Raw genomic sequence first — 24,663 nt, 5'->3', positions numbered from 1 at the left:
AATTCTTTAACACGTCTTAGGTAACTGATTTTTTTTTTTTAAACTGGTACAACTACTTGACCTGTTTTCAGCAGTTAAATGAATAAAATGTGCACGTCATATCAGAGCACTTAAATGATGTACTGTACAGGTCAACGTATGCTATTTTACAGTACTTGAGAAAGACGTCAGTTCATCTTCTTTGACTGGTCAACACCCACAAATACCACTCAGTACACTGGACGTTATTAGTCACTGTCCCAAACAGTTTTTATTACATTAAAGATTCTATAGTTCAAAATGAACAGGCAAGACAAAGTGAGAAGATCCTAAATTGATGGATAAAGAAAATGTGCTACACGTTTGTCAAAGCAACAAAGTTTTGTCCAGTGCTCTGTTGATCTAAGTGAACAAGAAAACAGTGAGATTCATAGTGAAACATCTGATTTCAGTAACTAGGCTAACATTATTACAAGGATGGTACATCATCAGAAATAATGTGTGACTTCCTTATTATTTTAAAAGGTAAATAATCGGTGTGTGAACTCAGATTGAGGCGATGCTGATGGATTTATGCATACACGACAACAACATTTTGGAAAGAGGACTGTGGTGAGTTATGTATCACTATAGAGCTGATGGACAGTGCAGACACGACAATGATATTTACACTAGTTTCAGGGTAAAGACAATTAGTAGCATGTTCCCCTTACCAGTATCTTAATATATAAAAATCTATACAGTGCTCTCCTTCACTTTCTCACTGATTTTCGTTCTTCTGAGTTTTCTGTTTTGTTTTTTAGTCTCTTGCCCAATCTCTTTTTTCCTTTTAAAGATAGGACCAATTTATTTATGACATCAAGATGGAATAAAAATGTTTGTTTCCTCATTAATTAAGTTGCCTTTGATATAGCATGATGAAGGTGCTGTGCATTTATTTGCACCACATTTCTGACTTTATTATTTTTTCTCATTAAACCCTGCAAAGCTCACCTCCTATTCAGTGGGTTCTTTTGGTTGTGTACTACAAACATTAATGCCCTTTCCACCGTCCTTTCTCTTCCACTTTCTCTCTCTGTTACACCTTCTTCATTCCTTATTTGCTGCTGCAACCAGTTATGTGAAGTCCTTAGAAACAGCCTCTATGAAGTTGGGTGCTGACAACAGGATGGTGAAGGTGCAAATGATTGAGAAGAGAGAAAATGCCACCAGACACAGCCGGTCCACTACTGCTGCTGCAAACTTCCACTCACTGCAGATGGCCTCAGCCTCATCCTGGTCCCGGAACCTCTGAGCTATGTACGACACCTCCTCCAAGATACGCTGGATCTCTGGTGGGGGGAAGCTCACTCCCATCCCCAGAGCTCCAACACCACTGCTAACATGTGGCTCAGCCTCTTCACTGGGGGAGCTGTGTGCACGGCCCCCAAGTGTTACCCCGGAGTCGCTGGAAGGTGGGCAGTGCGGGTTTTCTATGGGATGGTAAGTACCAAAGTAGAGGCTCATGGAACCGTTGGAGGTGCCTGAGGGTGGGCAGGACGTCTGTGACATTGGCACAGTAAGGCTTGGTACTGTTCCCATCTCTATGGAGCTGGTGCTGGAGTGGTGATGGGAGGTGTGACGATGTTTGTAACCCGGTCGCTTGCGCTCATCGCCAGGTTGTTTCATACGGAGAAACCAGGCACACCAATTTAACAGAACCACCCGAACCTGAAAAAAGAGAGGGAAAATCAACACACAGGCACCATAATGCTTTAATTCAAACACAATCATGATGGTTATCTTTTAATATAAGATTCAGTCACTCACCCATTTAGGCATCTTTCCTCCGTGAGGGTCATGATGGTGAAACTGTAGGACTATAACTGTAACAACCACAGACATTCCCACAATCATCATGGTGCTGGCAAAGTACTGGGCTGTTGAGTACACACACACACACACACACACACAAAAAAAAATCACTAGCCTTTAATTTGATTTTCTCAAAGTTACATATGAGACCAATCATTTTATTACTTATGGCATCTCTTTTTTCTCCTGTTTCTATTCATTTTATTATCCCATGCTCATATTTATTAGCATGTACAAACAGATAAGATTGAATCAACTTAGAAAAATAGGCTGATTTCACACTCTATCATGAAGGGAAAGCAACTCTCCTCAATTTACAATATGCTATTTTGCCAAAGGGAAGAGATGCACACTTGAACTCAAGCTTGGTGAATAAAAGAAGTGCAAAACATTGTAACAAAACAGAGAACAAAATAAACAAACCAAAAAAAACAGGGGAGGGAAAGAGATTCTCCCCTTTTCTTGTTCTTTCCTTAAACAAGAAAAGGAAAGAAGAGAAGGTTAAAGAAGAAGTGGAGCACGGAATAAGTCTGACACTGCTGTTAAGAAGCATCTATAAGGAGGTCGAGTCAAGAGAAGAATGCAAGACAAAATGTATAGTAATTTAAAACATAAAGTAATGACACACAAAGCATATTGTTATTCATGGTGGAACAAACTAAATTATAAAGTTAATCAGAATGCAATTAAAATTAACCAAGCTGAGTGGTCTTGAACAAGATAAAGCAGGTCTGACTAAATAAACTAAAGTGAAATTAACACACTTAGCTTATCTTGTGATTAAAGGCTGGCTGATAATAAAAGACATATGGCCTGATTCTTGCAGCAGGGTTGAAAACTTACTTTAAATATTTACAGCTGAGTTCAAACAGCTACAGTAACTCAGGCACCGTGATTCAAAAGGACACGAGTAATTTCAGTGCAGATACTAAAAAGTGTCCAATATTGCCTTGCAGCCAGATCTTTGAGGAAAAAAATATTAAGACTTTATTGATTAAGCATTTATCAAACTTTTCTTGGCAAGAGTGGACGTCATTGCATTGATGAAGCAGCAGTTACATTTAGCATGACCAAACTCCCTTTAAGTTGGAACACTCAGATAGTCAAAAAGTTATAATTCAAGGCATGTAAGCACACACTCCCACTCACGCACAATGACAGCTAAAGTAGGAACTCCACAAAGCCTCTTTGTTTCTCCCCAGTGGAGAGACAACTACTTATTAGTTAAATGTCTTATTAGTTGAATGTCTGACAGGTGGTAGTTATGACCACCCAAATGTACTCCATCCTGCTAGTGTATTTAGAGAATTATGTAAAGACACTCTCAAGGCACTCAAAGCAAAACTTGGCCTGACCCAGGTTGGGTTTTTATTTAAGAGACTATATACACTCACTGGCTATTTTGTTAGGTACACCTGTTCGACTGCCCATTAACACCCATTTGTAGACACAGATGTGTATTATCAGGTTTAGCTAAAAAAAAAAAAAAAAAAAAGTCATCTGCATCAGATTGTTATGCCTTTTCTTCTAAAGCATAACAATCTGATGCAGGTTGCGCCTCCTGATTGAACATTCACAGATGCTGACACATGTTACATCTACTCAGACACAGAAATATAACCCACCAATGAGGGGAACAGAGTCTGACGTGGCAGGCATGATCTCGGCCACCAGAAGCATGAAGACGGTTAGCGAAAGCAGCACAGTGATGCCTTGAGACACAGTGAGAGAGAACATGAGCAAATGCATAATGATACAATCGGGGTCACTGGTGTATGAAATTGTTCTTGTAATTACTTATGTATGTAATCAGTTACGTTCTGGTGACTACAACCATTTGTCAGATGGCGCCCCCTCTGACATGTTCAAGGTAGGTTACAGCTTCAAAACTCCCTGAATCACTCTGACTTTGTAGCTGATCGCTCGCAGACAGATAGCTATTCATCAACCTTCTGCACTGATAGAATACATTCATTTTTTTTAAAAAGTGTGTTTAAATGCATGAAATCATGCCTTTGTAGACAAATATGCTTGCACTATACGTGACTGCACATTAATGTTTTGATGTACTGGTGTAAAGTGGTTACTGCATTCAAAGAATGCCTTTTACTAAAAACAGTACAAAAAGATTCATTCCTCTTCTTGTTCCTGTTTTACTTTAGACCAATAACAATTATTTCAGAAGTTAATAAAGCTTGATCAGTATTCTATATATGAGGCAAATATAAATTCTTATTTTTTTGTTGCTTATATGTCAATATATGTGCACCACTACATATTTGCAGTAAGCACATTCAGCATCTCCCTCTCACCCAGAGAGATCTTTTCTCCTGAGTCTGCAGGTAAAAGGAAGACGAGCAGGGCCAAGCCAGAAATCAGCACACAGGGAATGAGCAGATTCAGTCCATAATACAAAGTCCTGCGGCGCATAGTGACTGTAAATGTCACATCAGGGTAGGGCTCCTTACAGCACTCGTAGTACAGCTCATTGCGCTTGGCTGGCACACCTGAGAGACACAAATACAGATGTGTTTTTGTGGACGTAAGAACTACCGTCATTTAAATATTTGTTGCAATGTAAACCCAATCACCATATGACAATTTACTTTCAACTGTAAGGATTCTCTTTACTTATGAATGGAGGAACTGACTGATGAAAGAAGCAAAATATGCATTTAAACATCTTGGATATCTGAAATATCTCAAAAGCCCCATTCCTGAATTAAATGAACCAAATTATATTAATTCAACCCTGAAAACCTTCCACTGGAGGCAGTCTAAGATAAATTTGCTTTTGAATTGTACATGGTATTTACTTTCACTTTGTATTAAAATGTTTGGCAAAATAAAAGACAATAAAGTATGATTTTCTCTCCTTAAGGCTCAACTCCAGGGAAGTGGCTAGCTGCACTCACATATGGCCTAGCTACACTCATGCCAGAGTGTCAAACACTTCCTCTTGCATGCCATCTGGTTCTGTCTGACACCCATTTCAAGTTAACCATCACCCCAGGGGCCCTGGCACTGGGATCTCCTTCTACTCTGTCCCAGCTGGAAACACTCGAGAGGTCTTCCAAAACTTCTCCCCTTCATTATAATCTATTCATTATAGTTCATTTTGTAAGTTGGCAAAGCCTCATGTCAGTGTAATAACTGTGAGTGCAAATGTATATAATGTATAGCAACTGGTTGGTCAGTTATGCCTGAGTATTTTAGCTTTTCATTTATTTAAAAATGAAAAAAAATATTGATTTAAGAAAAACAGTGATGTAACACCTCGATCTTTCATGGCAGACTGAATGAAGCATTTTTAATGCAGTGCTCTCACTTTCTTTGCAGGAACTGATTTAAAAAAAAAAATTTAATCTCATCTCAGCACAGAGACAGAAAAAATGCTGAAGAATTCTGTATAGGTAGATTTTGAGTTAAAATATAACAAGTGTCCATCTATTGTGAGTGCTACAGTTAAAGTGATAAACAAAAATGCCCTCTTACCTACAAGATCCCACTCCCCATTTGGTATGTAAGTGGATGTGTCCACATCAAGCATCTGGAGGTCCAGAAGCCAGCCGTTGTGCGTCCATGAGCCAAACTTCAAGTCACACTTCTGCACATCGAAGGGAAACCAGCGCACATCGATGTAACAGGTGCTCTTCAGGATGCCAGGGGGAATATACTGGCAGTTACCTGAAGCATTCACCAGTACATTGGTGTGAAATGTGGCATCAAACCTTTCATCCGCACTGGGGAGGAAGCAAAGGACAGTACTTTACATTCATTCTTTGCCACTAATAGAAGATGGAAGATGGAACAAGAAAGCACTTTTGTCACTTCTGTTTGCTTGTAGCTGTTAAAAACTGTTTTGAAGTGTATCTTAAAGTGGTTCTGATGTGCCCATATGTATCTGAGAGTAAATCTTTCTTGATCCAACAATTCCTGATCTCCACAATGGCCCTGAAGCTTTTCTTTGCTCTAAGAAACAGCAAAATGCACAATGGCTTTCTCTGTTCAAAAAAGGGGTTACACCTGGGTCAGGGCACCAGTCCACGATGGTGTTGATACAGATACCACCACTGTGCTGCCTTCTTTCATGAGACACTTGTTACAAAACCAAAACAAAAAAGCTAATTAACCCATTAGATTGGCCCACATCTTAAGTATCATTGGTACTTTTGTGACAGTATTTGTGGTCTGAAAATTGGAGCCAAGTGCCAAAAACTATAGTTTTTTAAGTGACCTCTTGAGGCTGGCTAGTGAGACAATCCCTCTGGGCTATGTTAAATAGAAATCATTGTGTTTATAGCCTGGTCTCTATAGCTAATAATTTTACAGGATGAGCGATTCCATCGTTCATGTGCAGTCTGCAGTGACAACAGGGAGCAGCCAAGTTATACATCTACGCTTCCCTCAACCACCCTACAACTACACACCTTCACGGCATGTGAAAACAGCTTAATGCTAAATATGCAGTTACAAGAACCAAATAGGGTACAGGCAGGTGATCCTTCATTCAAGGTTTTGCAGCTCATTGCCTGCTGCAATGATTAAAGGCCCGTTTTGGAAAGACTTTGACAAAGTAACATTTGCAACATTGAAAGTCTGAAAGGATCTGCTTCACTGACAGTATTCCCAGTGAAGTACCAAAAACCAATGAATTATTTGACGTTAAATCTGTAAGTCAAAAACATGCACTTGGGGATAAATGCTTACAGTAAAGCATATCCTTGTGCATAACCTTGGTTGCACTTCAGCTCTGGTACTCCACTTGAACTCCAATTAAATATTAAAGAGCATCTTCTCCGGTATTGGTGGGAATGTGAACTCCCTGATAAAGTGCCAGAGGCAAAACCTGAACTTTTAGAGAATTTACAGTATATGGCAAAAGTTTTAATACAAACTAAACTTCCAATGTAGCAACTAGCTGGAAGAAAGTACAGTATATCCTTCATTATGGTGTGTGGGCAGAAGAGAAAAGATGAGTCAGCTTGGAAAAGTGAAGCAACAAAAATTCAGAAAAAATATAGAAAATAAGGGTTGCCATTTTGCTTTTTTGGATTATCATTTTCTCTGTAACAAACTAATACTATTTAATTAATAGCCTGATTTAAAGTTTCTCTTGATCTTCTTCAATCAGCTATGAAGAAAATTCACAGGACAATGAAAAGCATCCAAAATTATGCAACCAAAGGAGTAAGAGTTTCTGAAAAAAAACTGACAAAAATTGTTAGTTATAAGTATGTTTATAGCAACAACTTTAGGAACTTTTAATTTATTGACCTAAATTATTGCTTCAGGACTAACCTGAAGAAGTAGACAGTGCTGGTAAAAAAAAAAAAAAAAAGTGTATTTAGCAATAGTCCAAAATGTAAACCTCACAGAAACACTGATGCTGTGGAGAATACAAACAGCACGGAAGCAAAATCGATGGTTACAGCATTTTACTGCTGTATTTTGCAATAATAATAAGTTTTGGTTTAAATTGTGTATTTATTACATAAAAATAAACACATGCAAACTATTAAACATGTTCTTACAGTTCACATCCCACACCACTTAAATGCTCAACACCAAACATGGTACTCTACTGTACAGAAATACACAAAAGGCACACACAATGCACCCTTGAATGCACATGCGCACACACACACACACACACACACGCACACACAATTCAGTCCCGAAGTGAGATAAAATCAGTGTGTCTGAAATAGCTTGCAGCCATATTGAGCCCTGACAAAAGAACGTGGCCTGCATCTTAACCAAAGTTTGAAGATGGCCCCATGTTTTTTGTACTTGCCTCTTCTCAGATTGAGTGACTGACCTTTTTTCTTTGGGGTCAAGTGTTACATTTTATGCTTCTGCTGTGTGTGTTGCTATTACCTGCAGGTACCGAGGGAGGAATGTGTGGGTTGGCAAAGGTGGAGCCATGCAATGAATTATTCAAGGCTTCAGCCTTACTTTATCTGGATGTGCACACTTTCTTGCAATCAGCGCTTACACACATCGGAGTAGAGGATGTCCTGAAGTGTCTGTGTATAAGTGTGTTGCATGTTGGAAAGTACACATTGTTCCTAAATTGTGTAATGGCAAATTTAAATTTTCACTTAAGACACTTGCCTTGACTTTTTTGCCATGTAAAGATTATAATTATTAAAACTTCGTACAACTGGATAAGTGATATCCCTGGGAGAAAGAAAAGCTGTCATGCTCACATGCACACAGGCAAAAGAACACTGTGGATATGTCAGAGTGCAAGAGGGAAAGAGAGACTGACCGATAGTGACAATGGTGGCAGTGACAGGTTTCTGCACCATGGGACATGACTCACCAAGCTTTATTCTCACTAACTCAACACCTGACGCTTAATAACAAAAAGAAGGAAGTCTGTTGGGTGTGAAGCAGAAAAAAAGCCATGCAGAGTGAACAAATTATCAACATTAGACAGCATTAAAAATATGCAAAAGATAGCTGTCTTTAAATAATAATATGTAAAATATAATATTATGTACCTTAAATGTTTACTCTAAAGCTTTTGACTGATGCTTGCCATCATGTTACATGAGGTAAATGGGCAACAAAGGATATTGCAGTATGCTTTTTTTTCTAAATAGCTTTGATATTATTTCTTCGGATCGATGTTTTTACTAAAACTGACAAAGATGGGAATAAAACGGAGATACAGAATGTGTATTTTGCCAGAGGAAACAGCTAACACCTTCCCTGAAGCTTTTAGTCAAGCATAGTTGAGAACTACACAAGGTCAGTGCCTCAGACTCAGAATGGCTGCATGAAGTACAGACCAATCTGTCCATGTGCATTATGTCATAGCCCAGAGATACCGCCTTCTACTAAGTAGCCTTGGGGCATCATGACTTTAGGTTTTTTGTTTGACAGCCTCGAGGCTCCAGAAGACAGAACAGAAGTAGATAGCAAAGCAGTGTTAAATGGATTATTACCTTAATTCATCATCAAATCATCAAGTAAAGAAAGAAACAAGACAAAAGAAGGCTTGGAAGATTACGTAGTAACAACATATTACATAAGTGTTGTCAGTGTGCAGTTTTTGCTTTTACATAAAGTTTCTTGGGTTTTATTTTGAAACTTACACTTTACACAACACAATTCATAAGAATTTTAGATCGGGCACTTCAGGTCTGCACACTCTCATGAGTATTACTACATATATACACCAACAGCATGATGGCCCATGCTGTAGTCCATCATGAATTTTAAATCTTTTCTTTCTTTTAAGAGTTCATTAAATTTAATGCATCAGAGAAACATTATCAAATCCATCCATCTGTCTATTCATTCAACTCAACAATCCATCCAGATTAAAAAAAAAGTCCATATCCATCTATTTGATTACTTCCCCATTAATCTATATGCCCTGTCACAGTGGGGGGGCATATTTACCTTTTCTGCTGACATAACTAGGTTTTAGTCTGTTTTTTACCTGAATTTGACATCCTCTATGTACCTCATTGGAGTAAATACTACTTTCTGTTCCATCTGATGAGAGAGAGGTCAACAGCTCAAATATTCTGCATGTTATAGATCTAAATACATTATAATAGGGATGTCAAACAGATGGCTCGGGGCCAGAACAGGCCCGCTGAAGGGTCCGAGCTGGCCCACTGGATGGCTTTGAAACATGTGGAAAAAAAAATTACTGTAATGAGTCAGAAGAGTTAATGAGTCAGAAGCCATAAATCATAGTGAGTTTAAAAGCACTTCATACTTATGCACACATCATCCACAACCTGCAGCACTACACCAAAGGAAGCAAAAGACAAAGCATGAAACAGAAAATAAAGTTGTTTTTTTGTTTTTTATACTTTAAATTTAAACCATAAAATAATGGAAAATTTTCAGTTTTTTTTTCACTCTCATGTTAGCCAAATATGGCAGACAAACCACAGTAGACATAAAGTAGAAGTCTCAGTAGAACAGAAAAACAAATATGACATTTTAATCTAAGTCAACATCTTAATATTCTCAGCTTTTAATTAGAGTTTGGTTTGTGTTTGTCATGAGGCCAGTTGAAGAAAACTTAGCCATTAGACACATTGTAATAATTGAACCAGAAGATGTCATTTGCTAATTAATGACTAAAACTATTGCAAAGATGGAGAATAACAAACTGTTTTCCACAGGCAGGAATGTACAGATATCTTCTGGATGATAAATCCATGACTCACTGTATAGATTATCCATGCATAAAATATCATTGTGAGGCAGTAGGAGCAAAACAGGCTGACAATAACAAAAGCAATATGTGAGAAATATGAGGGATTTCACACTGGGAAAAATGAGCTGGCTTATCTCATTTTTATCTTTTATTTCCATTGAATCCAGTCCATATTTAGACAGAATCTGATCTCAGCACCCCTAAACATCATTAAGGTTATATCAAAACAACTGAAATGAATAAAAAGATTTATGACAAGCTGTTGCCTAATAAGTCTGAAAACAACTTCTACTCAACACAGACTGTTAGCTGCACATTGATGGTGAAATGCTGTGTGTTTTGCCAGTACTGCCTTGTAATTGTATAATAATTTGAGTGTGCATGTGGGCTAGTAAAGATTGTACTTCTTGCATGCATTTATTTTCATTCTTCAGCTTACAACCTGTGGGGAGAATACCTAAACCAAGCATCCAACAATGGTTACATGGAAATATTCAATTAAAGCAAATGCAAAGTGCATCTTTCACAGTGTTCACGTAAAGATAAAAAAAAGCGAAGTTCAATACATTTTTAAAAGATCTTAAAGTAATTTAAAATATAATTTACAGATAAATTAGCTTAAGCAAGATGAAGAGATGGCTCATTAAAAATGCTGAACTGTTAGGTAATGTGCCTCATAGCAGCTTGCTTCAGAATAGAAATCAGTGTTTTGTTTTGCTTTTCATTTGTCTTACATGGCAAACTTTAAGATTGTCAGTTAAAATGTTATGGAATAAGTACTTTTTGAAGTGTAATCATTATATTTATCAAGACTGCATACATTGGTCCAAGTGATATTCCTGGGAGAAGTAGTTGTGGGCATTTGCTGTGTTTTAGTTTACAGGTATGCAGTGTAATTAGTGATTAGCAGAAATCCATGTTATTATTAATGAAAACTGTAAATTTATGTTTCTCCTCTGGAGGTGCATAAACCCTCAGGCTCAACTGTGAATTGAATCTTATGTTGCTGTTCATTTCTACCAATTTCAACAGATATTGGGTTTTTTTGTACTTTTTTCTTTCAACCATGGCTCTTGGACATGACAGAAGTAATATTTAACACTGGCTAATAGCAATTTGATAATTGAAGTGTGCTAATGCTTCACACCATCAAATTTATTAAATTTAAAACAACTTTTAAAGTCAGGAAAAGATTGTGGTCATGGTTAAATATTGTCAAACAATTTGGGATGCTTATTTTGACCTGTAGGTCAGTCTAAAATTTTGATTTTAGATTTTAGAAAATATTAACAACTACTGAACAGATTTATATTATATTTAGTGAAGACATCCATACTACGCTGTCTTTATCTACTTAAACCCCTGTTAGTCCTCTAGACGAGTGTTTACTTTTCTACATGAATAATATACACAAACATAAAAACACAGGACAGAACCTCCTGAAAATCCAGTGTTTTGTACAGACTACTACATTCCACTATGATTAAATTACATTAAAAAAAAAATAAAAATCTGAAGACAAAACACTTTAAGTGTTTTGTTAAAAAGATTAGTAATAACAAAAGATGTTTTTAGGCGAGTGTGTAGCAGAGTAACACACAACAGAATAGAGGGCAGTTAAGAAACAAGACAGGTAGGCTGTGAGAGGAGAGGAGAGTGAGGAAACATGCTGACACTTTGACAGTGTAGATGGAATGATTTATAAAGAGGACTCAGTGAAGGATGGGAACGATAAAATATGGAGAGAAAGAGTTGATTGAATGGAATGAATTATAGTGAGACAGTGAGTTATGAAAGAGACGTGGAGGGAGACACAAATAGAATCAAATGAAAAGAGAGATGGTAAGACAGAATGGGGGTGGTGAAGGGATAGGGGAGGAGTGGAGGCAGAGGGTAAAAGGCAGAGATGGGGAAAGCGAAGGGTGAGAGTGAAGAGATTAGGCTGGGTAATCCTGGCAGGTCTAAAAGCTAAAGCTTTTAAAATTTGGGTTAATACTCCGGACCTTTGTTTTGTCCTAATGTTCCGTGTGTGGGACTACATTTATCCATCCCTTCATCTTCTCCTTTCCTCTCAATCTCAGACTAAATATCCATCTCTCACCCAAGCATTGCAATTAGTTGTGCTGGAGGAAAAACAACTGGCCTACATCTCTAATTGGACTGAGAAAGCCCTGCATAGAAGCATGAAGTGCAGAAGCAAACAGCACCAGCCTGACCTGAATCAAAAAATGCAATGAGCTCATTAACAAGGACTTTAACATTAGCTCTTGTGTGACTCCTTAATTCATTTAAAAGAACACCTTTTTTTTTATTATAATGAAAAAATTTAAGATGGAATTCAGTTTTAAAAATAGCATATCTAAACAGTTACAAAGATATTTAATTCACGCTTGTCAAAAATAAATACTGCAAGAAGAGATGGTCACAGAATAGATGGTGTTAAACTACAGCATCTATTGTTTCACCACAAGGAAAACTGAAACAAAAATAAAATAATATTTAACCTTAACCTTCTCAGCTTAAGTAAGGCTGTAATGAGCAGGTGAACTCAGCACTAACCTGTTGTAAAGAAGAATGTCAGGCGTCCAGACCTGGTCCGAAGGAAATCGTAGGTTTTGGACACCGGGATAATTTTCTGGATTCCAGGTCAGGTAGATGTCTGTCCAGTACTGAGACAGAAAGAGTCATATTCATAGACTTGGAGACTTTTTTAAAACAGCATAATTAATCTCAAGCTCTGCAAAATCTGTAATCTGTGACACTAAGTAAGAGATAATGCCATATCAATTAGAAATGTAAATGAAGACATAAATGATACATGCACTATTGCAGTAAAAAAAAAAAGGTAGATAAGACAACAATCTATGATCAGACAGCAAGCTACTTAAAACACTGTAATTAAAACAGCAACAGCAGTGGGTGATAAAGTAGTGATAGTTCTTTTGGCCAGACCTGATGAGATGTTGTGCCTTAAAAACCTCATTCAGACTTAAATCTGAACTTTTACTAGGCCACTCTAAAACATTTTGTTGGTTTCTTTTATTGTTTGTTTGTTTTTTTTGAGCCACTCAGAAGTAGACGTGGTGGTGTTTTTTATATCATTGTCCTGCTGTGTAACCCAAATGCATTTGAGCTTCAGAAGACAAACTGATTCTCCTTCAGGATTTTCTGGTAGAGATCAAAATTAACAGTTTAAAGCCACCCCAGACCACCACACTGCCACTGCCCTTTGCTAAACCATGAATTAACTGTGACTAACCACATTTTGTGAAGTTCTGTTTTGTTGTATTGTTTAGGTTGTGTTTCTTGGCTTTTCTCACAGTTTTGATCCTCAGTTTGTTATGGTAAGGTGTTCTGTTATTTAGTTATTTGTATGTTTTTCTGGTTTCCCTTTGTCCTGGTCTTACCTGTGTTCCTGTGTGTTTTGTCCCTGTATCTTGGCCCTTCTCTGTTTAGTCTCCCTTCGGGCGGGTTCCTTGTGTTTGGTATTTGGGTTCCATCTGTGTATCCTAATCCTCCTGTTTTGTTAAGTCTGCATGTGCATTGTGGTGAGTCACTTCCTGTTTTATTTTGACAGTCTCGTGTTCCCTGTGCTTTGTGTTTAGTTTTGTTTAGTTCCCTGTGCCCTGTGTTGTTAGTTTCATTTGTTTCACCTGTTGTTCCCTGTTGTTTCCACTCTTCCTGATTTCCTTGTGTGTATTTAATCCCTCAGGTTTTCTCTGTTCTTTGTTGCAGCGTTGTCTGTGTTTCCCCCCTAGTTGTGTGTTTCCTGTTTAGTGTTTTGTCCCCCTTAGTTTCTCCCAGGCTTCCTTGTGTTTTTGTTCTTGCCCTGAGTTAGCGCTGTTGTATCGCGGCCTGCATTTGGGTCCTGCCCTTCCCACCACACAGCCTAACTGTGACATGCAGCACATGAAATTGGTGATCATGTGCCCCTTTCAAACTTTAACTCACCAGCTGCAGCCAGGCGTTAGTTATCAGCACTTGGTTCTTCTCATCCTATAAACAGTAGCAGAAGAAAGAGTGGGGAAAAAAAGAGTGAGATTTTCTTTTATATAAGAGCGATGAACCAAACCAATTCATATTTAATAAGCTGGAAAACACCCTTGTGATCAGCAAGTCACTGCAGCTGTTTTGCATTTCCAAAGAAGTACCAACCATGCTACGTGAAACTGTGTAGAATCCATTCTATGCAATTAAGTGTACCTCTGTTAAAGAGCTACATAGTGACACAGGACTATGTAAAAATTTTACAGGCTTTTATATAAACTGCTGTATGTTAAACAGGGGTGATAAAGTGTAAAATAGCATGCTGGCTATAATAAAAAAAAAAATGCTAAAAAATCAAAGGATGGCACACCATATGTAACATGTCATGTCTATGCAATGTAGGCTGATTAGGTAAAGAGTTCAGGTCACAGTAAGAGTTAAGGGTTAAAGCCAGATTCTGTGCAAAAATGCATCGTGATAACACCCACAATTGCTTTATTCACATGCCATTTTCATGATAGCAATGAGCAGATATGTACCACATTTATCCGTTTCTGTTCACTGATCTCATCAGGGCACACCATGTTCATATGCAGAAAATATGCAACGTAGTCATGCATCAGTAGTATTGTAAACACACTAACAAATACCACATTTCTGAGTCCATGCATACCTTAGAGTGTGGTATTACACAAGAAATTGGTATTTTTCTGCAGTGTGCTGACATAGCTGTACCAGTTTAATATCTGATGAGCAATTTGTTAACTTGTTTTTGTCTTGTGTGAGTTATGAAACCCTAACAGCTTTGTTGAAATACTGACTTGGTATGCTGTGCATTTTTGCTTTTGTTTTCACACACTGAAGCTTATGTCCTTACAAAATAATGAACTTCTGAAATGTTTTCAAAGTGTACATACTGTATAGCATTTTTGGAAATGATGTTGCTCATATTCTAGCTGCAGGGTGAAATTTGCATTTCTGCAAGCATTACAATTCCTGCTCTGAGTAAAAGAAAGTCGGGAAAGCCTGGTTGTTTTTTGTTTTGTTTTTTCTTACAGGAGAGGGGGTAAAGGTTAAATGAGATCAAAGTAGACTCCATGCATCTATTTAGCTTTATGTCCTCTTTCTAAGTTTGTCAGCTATTAAAAACTTTTTTAAAAACTGTATAAACAATTCAGTGAAATACTGAAAATAAAACTTGAATTAATGGATTTCATGGTCTATCATTATTCCATCTAAAACGCAAGCTTGTAGGTCTTGTAGGTCAACATGGCTGGTATCTGAAAGTTATGGAAATCCACTTCTGTGTGCCTATCAGTAACCAATAACCTAAAATTACCCAGAAAGTGGACATTTTCTTTGGACCAAAGGAGGAACTGATAGTGAAGCAACATTTAAATCTCACATTTATTTGTAATAAAAAAGAAGTCTGGTTACATTTTTATAGTAGGTGAAAAGCTAGCAGACCAAAGCTTCGGTGTATCCAGTAAACCAATTCCTGTTTCTTTTGAAGCACCAGTTAAGACCTGGAGCAATGCAGAACTCAGTGATGCAAATTTTGTCCAGAAGCCAGGATGAGAAAACACAAAGGACCTTAAGACCATCAACAAATCCTTGCTGTCAAGACTGCTCCCTTGGCTATTGATTACATATGAAGTCCACTTCACTCAACTTGAAAAACTAGAGGATGGTCAAATTCATTATTAAAAAAGCATCAAAAACTGCAAAGAGCTTTAAACAGACAGACAGAGAGAAAAACAGACTACTTTATTGATCAATAATAATAATAATAATAATATAGCACCTACTGCTGCATCTGCAAAAATGCTCTGGAATAGCCTCTCTCAAAAATGACTCTTCGGGAATCTGGTAATGTTTTCCAGGCAACTGCACTACTTTTTGAAGCAGCGGGATGGACATTTGCTGACTGTATTCGGAAGGTGGGATGGATGAGAGGGGCTTGGCACTGGCTCAAAGAACTACTTTCAGCAAAATGTGAGTACATATTAGTGTATTAGTGGAGGACACAACTGTAATAACAGGAGAAGGTGGTGACATATGCCAAAGTATCTCAGTAAAAACAGGGATAGTAGAATAGTTTGGAAATCAATGACAACACATAAGTTAGATTGTTAGTTGTAGGATGGGGGAAAATGGGATTAGCATTCCTCTGAAAGGTATCTGGAACAGCCAAAAATGTCAGAAAAGATGCACATGGAGGTGCAAAGAAGTCCTTAGATCCACTGACATCCAATGAAGAAAAAGTGAGGGTGAAACATATTTTTTATCCTTTCTTAACTGAAGACCTTTAATGAAGGAGGGCCAAACAGCAACATGATCAAACCCAATGCTAATATCACCTGAACTTCAAACACTTTCAGACCAAATTTACACTTAACCATCCAGTGGAAAGATTTGGAAACAACTAAAATACACAAAGGTGGCTACAGATGCAAAATAAAATGATGGGAAAGAGTTAAGTAGACATTAGCTGCAAAAGATTTGTGGCTACATCCATGGTAAGGTTGCTGAAAGGGTTGGTAGTCCAAGGTCAGAGACAACTGCAAGCCTCAAAAGAACTCTCAGAGGGAGCTGAACAAAGCAGTCATTGTTTATCCAGAAAAGCTATCCAATTTAATTGAACTGGGCAACAAAAAGGACAAAACAAAAGGAAATAAAACTGAAATCCAGTAATGCCCTCAGGATGAAGTCAAATAAACAAAAACTTCTGTTTATTCTGTTTAGTGTGAATGCAGAGAATTCTTTTTCTCTATTTTCATAATTCACTCTCTTCAGTCATGGTGAATGACCTGCAGACACCTGTTTCTTTACACTTGACGCCACCTTCTTCACAGTAAATATTATTTTTGAGTGAATGTCTGCATCTTACAGGAATGCACAACCACACTGTGAGTATAGACGATTTTACTAGAGACACCTACTACCTGACCTAGAAATATCTAAACACCAGTCAGTCAAGAGCATTAACTTTAAAACTGATCTGACAAATGAATGACTTGGTGATTTGAGTTCTCATGGCAAGTGTAGAGTAAAACTGTAGTGTAGTGTAGTTCTATAATGTAAATCAATCTCATACACTAATGTAAGGTGTCTGTTTTTTCACAAAACATCAGATAAGAATGGTAGCAATTAGCTCAAACAAAACACGCTGCCAAGGCAAAGGAGTGGCTAAAGAAGAAGCACATTAAGGTCATGGAGTGGCCTAGCCAGTCTCCAGATCCCAGTCCTATAGAAAATCTGTGGAAGGAACTGAAGCTTTGAGTTGCCAAGCAGCTGCCAAGAAACCTAAAAGATTAAGAGATTTAAGGAGAAGTCGGCCAAAATCCCTCCTGAGATGTGTGCAAACCTGGTGACCAACTATGAGAAACGTCTTCCTGCTTTGCTTGCCAAAAAGAGTTTCTCCATCAAATACTAAGTCACGTTGTACTTGGGGATCAAATACTTATTTCACTCACTGACATGCAATTCAGTTTATAACTTTTTATGTAATTTTTTTTTTTTTGTGGTTGATATTCTGTTACACTCCATTAAAATGAAACTACCACAAAAATTAGAGAGTGTTCATTTATGTTAGTGAGCAAACTTACAACTTCAGCAGGGGGTCAAATAATTATTTCCCCACTGTAAAATATGCATGGCTCCTCCATTCTCAGTCAGATTGAACAAGACCAACTAAAAACACAATCAAAAATGATCCAAACACTTCGCCTCAGTAAAAAGCAAAAAGCCCTTTTGCAAAAGCACACACAAACTGTTGCATCTGTCATTTATGACAAATGAGAGCAGACATATGGCTGGTAATTCTCAGAACTCAGTGCATTTAACTCCCCTAAACTGTCTCCTCTCTGTGGATGAGCTGACTGATAAATGTACAAACAGCCTGTCAGGTCTGTAAAGTTTTTTTTTTTTTATACTTTCTGGTAGCCTGCTGCTACTCTGAATAAGATAATTTACTAGTTTAAAAGTAATTAAGGTTAGCAGACCTGGATTGATTTCTGGGTCACAGGCAAGAGCAAAGAGGAAGGAATTATACATTTCATGAATTGGAAATGTTTCTCATGTACTATGCTCACCCATTTTGAATGTTATCAACCCAATGAATGACTTTTACCATTTGTTATTAGTCTTATGCATACACTTCAACAACCAACAGGTCCATTATGCAATTACTTCATCTCAGTGATCACTCCACTGTGCTGAACAGAAGTACTGGGCAGAGTTGCAGTTCAAAAATAGCTTACAGGACTTTAAACCATATGGCACTGCTATTTGGTTGGGTTTAGGCCCCACAACAACTTGGTCAAGGGTAAGAGGAGATGGTTTGGGTTCTAAAACAACCATTAACAGGGAAAAAATTCTAGCTTTCCACAAAATTTAGGAGTGCAGCCACTGGCCTTATGGGATGGATTACAACTGATAACAGACATTCAGTGTGCTAATAACACCAGAATTAGGTGAGTAATTTCACACAAATGCAAAATCCCTATCAGGAAAGCAGATTCTGGAAAGAGCTTGACATCTTTTAAATACACTCCAGACAACTGTGGATGGGGAAAGTAAGGATGCTTTTGAAGCATGGTAACAGGTTCAGTCGAACTGCAGGAAGATGTGTGCACAAAGTTTTTTTGTTCCCTTGCCACAAGGGATCCCCACAGCAGGTAGAGGTTTACACCATATGCCCCTCCAGACACAACCCCCAAAGGGAATTTGTATCCACAGCTGGAAGCCAACCAGCCACCTTTAGCTTGCCAAGCAAATGTGTAAACCACTACACTGTGGAGCCACCTTGCAAAAAAAAAAAAGACAATAAATAGAATTAAGAGAATGGATTTAAGACCTGCAAGACACAAAGTGAGCCTTAGTACTAAAGAGCAATATAAACGTGGCACAAAAAATAAGAACATTTATGTTTGGTTGATTATTTATTTGTTGCAACAGTACTTCTTGGAAATAAATCTCATACCACTGGAAAGCCTGTTTATTTCTCCTTGAATGGTGCCACATTTGTAAGGAAAATGTATTTGTAAGTTGAGCAGCAGAGTTGAGTCTGTGGGTTGCACCCACTGAAAACTTGCCAAATCTTCTCTGCCAATGCCAAACAGCTTATTCTGCTCTTCCTGCTTTTATTCTGTTGTTTGGTGTTTATTGGACTGGGTATTTGTAATCTGGCATTTTAACAGTTTTTTTTTCATTTAACAGGGGCCTCGGTAGCATGTGGAAAAACCATACACAGGGAAAACAGCCTGGCACCTCCTCACAATGGTCACCAGTTTGGTCACACACTGCTGTGGGATGGCATCCCATTCTTCAACCAGCATTTGTCCCAAATCAGCTAATGTGGTTGTGTTGGTCTCTCTGGCACGAACAGCACACCCAAGCAATACCACAAGTGTTCAGTGGGGTTTCAGAATTCATCACAGTACAGAAACAGCATTAGTGAAGGTTAGAAATTATTTTCTCTTGGCCTCTGACAATGGACTCATCCTCTGTACTTGTCCCGTTGGACCTCAGTGCAGCTTTTGGCACTGCTGACCATAACATTTTATTACAGAGATTATAGGTGCTGGTCATAAAATTAGAATATCATGAAAAAGTTGATTTATTTCAGTAATTCCAGTCAAAAAGTGAAACTTGTATATTATATTCATTCATTACACACAGACTGATATATTTAAAATGTTTTTTTTCTTTTAATTTTGATGATTAGAACTGACAACTAATGAAAACCCCAAATTCAGTATCTAAGAAAATTAGAATATTGTGAAAAGGTTCAATATTGAAGACACCTGGTGCCACACTCTAATCAGTTAATTAACTTAAAACACCTGCAAAGGCCCGTAAATGGTCTCTCAGTCTAGTTCTGTAGGCTACACAATCATGGGAAAGACTGCTGACTTGACAGCTGTCCAAAAGATGACCTTTGACACCTTGCATAAGGAGGGCAAGACACAAAAGGTCATTGCTAAAGAGGCTGGCTGTTCAGAGCTCTGTGTCCAAGCACATTAATAGAGAGGCGAAGGGAAGGAAAAGATGTGGTAGAAAAAAAGTGTACAAGCAATAGGGATAAAAATACCCTGAAAGGATTGTGAAACAAAACCCATTCAAAAATGTGGGGGAGATTCACAAAGAGTGGACTGCAGCTGGAGTCAGTGCTTCAAGAACCACCACGCACAGACGTATGCAAGACATGGGTTTCAGCTGTCGCAGTCCTTGTGTCAAGCCACTCTTGAACAAGAGACAGCGTCAGAAGCGTCTCACCTGGGCTAAAGACAAAAAGGACTGGACTGCTGCTGAGTGCTCCAAAGTTATATAAATTTTGCATTTCCTTTGGAAATCAAGGTCCCAGAGTCTGGAGAAAGAGAGGAGAGGCACAGAATCCACGTTGCTTGAGGTCCAGTGTAAAGTTTCCACAGGCAGTGATGGTTTTGGGTGCCATGTCATCTGCTGGTATTGGTCCACTGTGTTTTCTGAGGTCCAAGGTCAATGCAGCCGTCTACCAGGAAGTTTTAGAGCACTTCATGCTTCCTGCTGCTGACCAACTTTATGGAGATGCAGATTCATTTTCCAACAGGACTTGGCACCTGCACACAGTGCCAAAGCTACCAGTACCTGGTTTAAGGACCATGGTATCCCTGTTCTTAATTGGCCAGCAAACTCGCCTGAACATAACCCCATAGAAAATCTATGGGCTATTGTGAAAAGGAAGATGCAATAAGCCAGACCCAACAATTCAGAAGAGCTGAAGGCCACTATCAGAGCAACCTGGGCTCTCATAACACCTGAGCAGTGCCACAGACTGAGAGACTCCATGCCACACGCATTGCTGCAGTAATCCAGGCAAAGGGAGGCCCAATTAAGTGTTGAGTGCTGTACATGCTCATACTTTTCATGTTCATACTTTTTAGTTGGTTAACACTTCTAAAAATCCTTTTTTGTATTGGTCTTAAGTAAAATCCTAATTTTCTGAGATACTGAATTTGGGCTTTTCATTAGTTGTCAGTTATAATCATCAAAATTAAAAGAATTAAACATTTAAAATATATCTGTCTGTGTGTAATGAATGAATACAATATACAAGTTTCACTTTTTGAATGGAATTGCTGAAACAAAATCAACTTTTTCATGATATTCAAATTTTTTGACCAGCACCTGTAGAGCCTGCCATAGGTATTAAAGGTACTGCGCTGCGGTGGTTTGAATCATATTCATCTAATATACTCGAATTTGTTCATGTAAATTGGGAGTCTTCTTCACACACTAAGGGGCTCGACACACGGGGAGCGACGTCGCTCGCTCGCCATTCATTTCCTATCGAGCTTGTGCGATGAGGCAACAATCGCTTGCCCTCCTCCAGCTAAGCGACCGGCGACATTCGTGCATGTGAAATTTCGAGCTCGTACACGTAGACGTGCACACGCGACCAGGCGACGCGACACAAGAAAGTTGGAAAATGTTCTACTTTTGTCGCTGTCGCGTGGCACTAAACCAATCAGCAAGAGTTTCATTGACTGACCAATGAGCGGAGAGTATGCTACACGCTGCAGTCTGCAACCACTTTCAGCACGAAGGAAAGCATCGTTTTAGCTGTGTTTGACTTTCCTATATTATATGACACTTCACGCAGTGATTATCGAGTTACACATAAAAGGCAGCCGTATGAGAACGTGTTGGTGCAAGACTAATGTTAAACAGACCGATAGAGAGGACTTTTGTGCTAATATAGAATGAACCCGAGGTTGTCTTTTTCTTTTGTAGAGGAGACTCAACAGCAAGATTTCTGTCAGTTCTAATAAAATCTTCTGACTCCTCATCTTTATTCCCGTGTCTGACACGGACTGCTTTGAAAATGTCTAAATCCCTCCAGTTTCATAACCAATCACATTTCTTGGAGACGAGTGACGTAAGAGCGCGATTCGCAAAGCTGCCGTCGCTATCGCGTCCCGTGTGTTCGGTTTCACCCCAGTGGCGATGCGACCCATTCGTCGCTGTCGTTTGTCGCTCCCCGTGTGTCGAGCCCATTAGATTAATTATGGAGTTCCACAGGGTTCTGTGCTAGGACCAATTTTATTTACATTATACATGCTTCCCTTAGGCAGTATTATTATTAGAAAGCATTCCATACATTTTCGTTGTTATGCAAATGTTACCCAGCTTTATCTATCCATGAAGCCAGATGACACACATCAATTAGTTACTGCAGGAATGTTTTAAAGGCATAAAGGGCTTGATGACCTCTAATTTCCTGCTTCTAAATTCAGATAAAACTGAAGTTCTTGTATTCAACCCCACAAATCTTAGAAACATGGTGTCTAACCAGATATTTACTCTGAATGGCATTACCTCCAGTAACACTGTGAGAAATCTTGGAGTCAATTTTTAGCAGGATATGTCCTTCAATGCACATATTAAACAAATATGTAGGACTGCTTTTTTGCATTTGCACAATATTTCTGAAATTAAAAACATTCTGTCTAGGATACTTAAGAGTAGAATGGGAGGCAGAGCCTTCAGCTTTCAGGCCCCTCTTCTGTGGAACCATCTCCCAATTTGGATTCAGGAGACAGACACTCTCTCTATTTTAAGATTAGGCTTAAAACCTTTTTTGATAAAGCTTATAGGTAGGGCTGGATCAGGTGACCCTGAACCATCCCTTAGTTATGCTGCAATAGGCCTAGGAGTTCCTATGATGTACTGAGTGTTTCTTTTCATTAACCTCTTTTTACCCTGCTTATACACACTCTGCATTTAATCATTTGTTATTATTAATTATCTCTTCCACATAATTATTATATCTTCCACAGTGTCTTTTGTCCTGTCTCTCTCTCCCCTCAGCCACAACCAGTCGTGGCAGATGACTGCTGCTCCCTGAGCCTGGTTCTGCCAGAGGTTTCTTCCTATTAAAAGAGTTTTTCCTTCCCACTGTCGCCAAGTGCTTTCTCTTAGGGGATCGTTTTAACCGTTGGGTTTTCTCTGTGATTATTGTAGGGTCTTTACCTTACAATATAAAGTGCCATTAGGCATCTGTTTCTTGTGATTTGGTGCTATTTAAATAAAATTTAATTTAATTTAATTGACTGCAAGCAGGTCGTTCAATGCTCTTCACTCCCAAATTTTGGAGCTAGTTTCTAATAAACCCTGCTCTGTGTGGGGGCAAGTGTTGTCATCTTGGAGAATAGGGTTCTGTCCCAGACCATGCAAATAAGGAATTGACACTTGTTGCAGAATCTCATCTAGATAACTCTCTGCACTAAGATTGCCTCCAGTGATGTCAGCCTGATGTCAGCACCTGGGGTTACCTGAAGTTCAAAAAAGAGCTGTCTCCCAGCACAGTCTCAAGACCATGGAGGAGATTCCAGGAGACAGGCAGTTACTCTAGGAGAGCTAGACAGGGTCGTAGAAAGTCCTTATCCCATCAGCAGGACTGGTATCTGCTCCTTTGTGCAAGGAGAAATATGAGCACTGCCAGAGCCTTACAAATAACCTCCAGCAGGCCACTGGTGTGACTGTCTCTGACCAAGCAATCAGAAACAGACTTCATGAGAGTGGCCTGAGGGCCCCACATCCTCTAATGAGACCTGTGCTCAATGCACAGAACCATGAAGCTCAATTGCCATTTGCCACAGAATATCAAAATTAGCAGGTCCACCACTGGTGCCCTATGCTTTTCACAGATGAGAGCAGGTTCACCCTGAGTACATGTGACAGATATGAAAGGGTCTGGAGAAGCCATGGAGAATGTTATGAACATCGTTATGAACATCGTTCAGCACGACCAGCTTGGTGGTGGATCAGTGATGGTCTGGGGATCTGTATCCATGGAGGGACACACAGACCTCTATAGGCTAGGAAATAGCACCCTGACCCTATGGTCATGAGCTTTGGGTAGTGACGAAAAGAATAAGATGGCCAATACAAGAGGCATAAATGAGCTTCCTTCGCATGGTAGATGGCCTCTCCCTTAGAGCTAGGGTGAGTGCAGTCATTCGGGAGGGGCTCAGAGAATAGTCGCTGCTCCTCCACATCAAAAGGAGCCAGTTGAGGTGGTTCAGGCCTCTGACTAGGATGCCTCCTGGGTGCCTTTTGGGTGAAATATTCCAGGCATGTCCTACTGGGAGATGGCCCCGAGGCAGACTTGGGAAGGACCTGGGAAGGCCTTGGGGTCCCTCCGGATGAGCTGGTGGAGGTGGCTGGGGAGCGGGAGGTCTGGGCTTCTCTGCTTTGGCTGCTGCCCCCGCTGCCCCAGATAAGCGGAAGAAAATGGATGGATGGAATAAAATTCTTGGACCCATTATCAGACTTTACACTTGTGCAGTGGGTCCTGGGTTCCTCCTGGTGCAATGTAGAGGCAAGAGTATGCAGGCAGCTTGAAGGAACTGATACCACTGACTGGCCCCCATGTTCGCCTGACCTAAATTCGATAGAACACCTCTGGGACATTAAGTTTCAGTCCATCCAATGCCACTAGGTTGCACTTCAGGCTGGCCAGGAGATCAGTGATGCCCTGATCCAGATCTGGTAGCAGGTCCCCCAGGACACGATCCGTCATCTCATTAGTTGCATAACCCACCATTGTCAGACATGCATACAAGCATGTGGGGGTCATACAAACTACTGAGTACCATTTTGAGTTG

The 24,663-nt window shown here is 39.2% G+C and overlaps 1 protein-coding gene across 2 annotated transcripts in view; it reads right to left on the bottom strand.

The window, feature by feature from the left end:
• Nucleotides 1-224: 224 nt before the first annotated feature.
• The window catches only part of LOC115777881 (neuronal acetylcholine receptor subunit alpha-7-like), a 44,004-nt gene continuing 19,565 nt past the window's right edge, over nt 225-24,663 (bottom strand). The window contains exons 3-9 of one of the 2 annotated variants that reach the window (XM_030725897.1): nt 13,976-14,020; nt 12,584-12,693; nt 5,329-5,576; nt 4,146-4,340; nt 3,459-3,545; nt 1,789-1,898; nt 225-1,689 (exon numbers count right to left, since the gene is read on the bottom strand). In XM_030725897.1, coding sequence (XP_030581757.1) covers nt 1,096-1,689; nt 1,789-1,898; nt 3,459-3,545; nt 4,146-4,340; nt 5,329-5,576; nt 12,584-12,693; nt 13,976-14,020 — 1,389 coding nt within the window. In that variant the 3' untranslated portion in view covers nt 225-1,095. Of the gene's footprint in view, nt 1,690-1,788; nt 1,899-3,458; nt 3,546-4,145; nt 4,341-5,328; nt 5,577-12,583; nt 12,695-13,975; nt 14,021-24,663 lie in introns of both variants that reach the window. The other variant, XM_030725898.1, reaches the window with a different exon arrangement.

Source organism: Archocentrus centrarchus, unplaced genomic scaffold, assembly GCF_007364275.1.
Source record: "Archocentrus centrarchus isolate MPI-CPG fArcCen1 unplaced genomic scaffold, fArcCen1 scaffold_83_ctg1, whole genome shotgun sequence".
NCBI lineage: Eukaryota > Metazoa > Chordata > Actinopteri > Cichliformes > Cichlidae > Archocentrus > Archocentrus centrarchus.
Note: the sequence above shows the minus strand (reverse complement) of the source record. Positions and strands in the feature narration are given on the sequence as shown.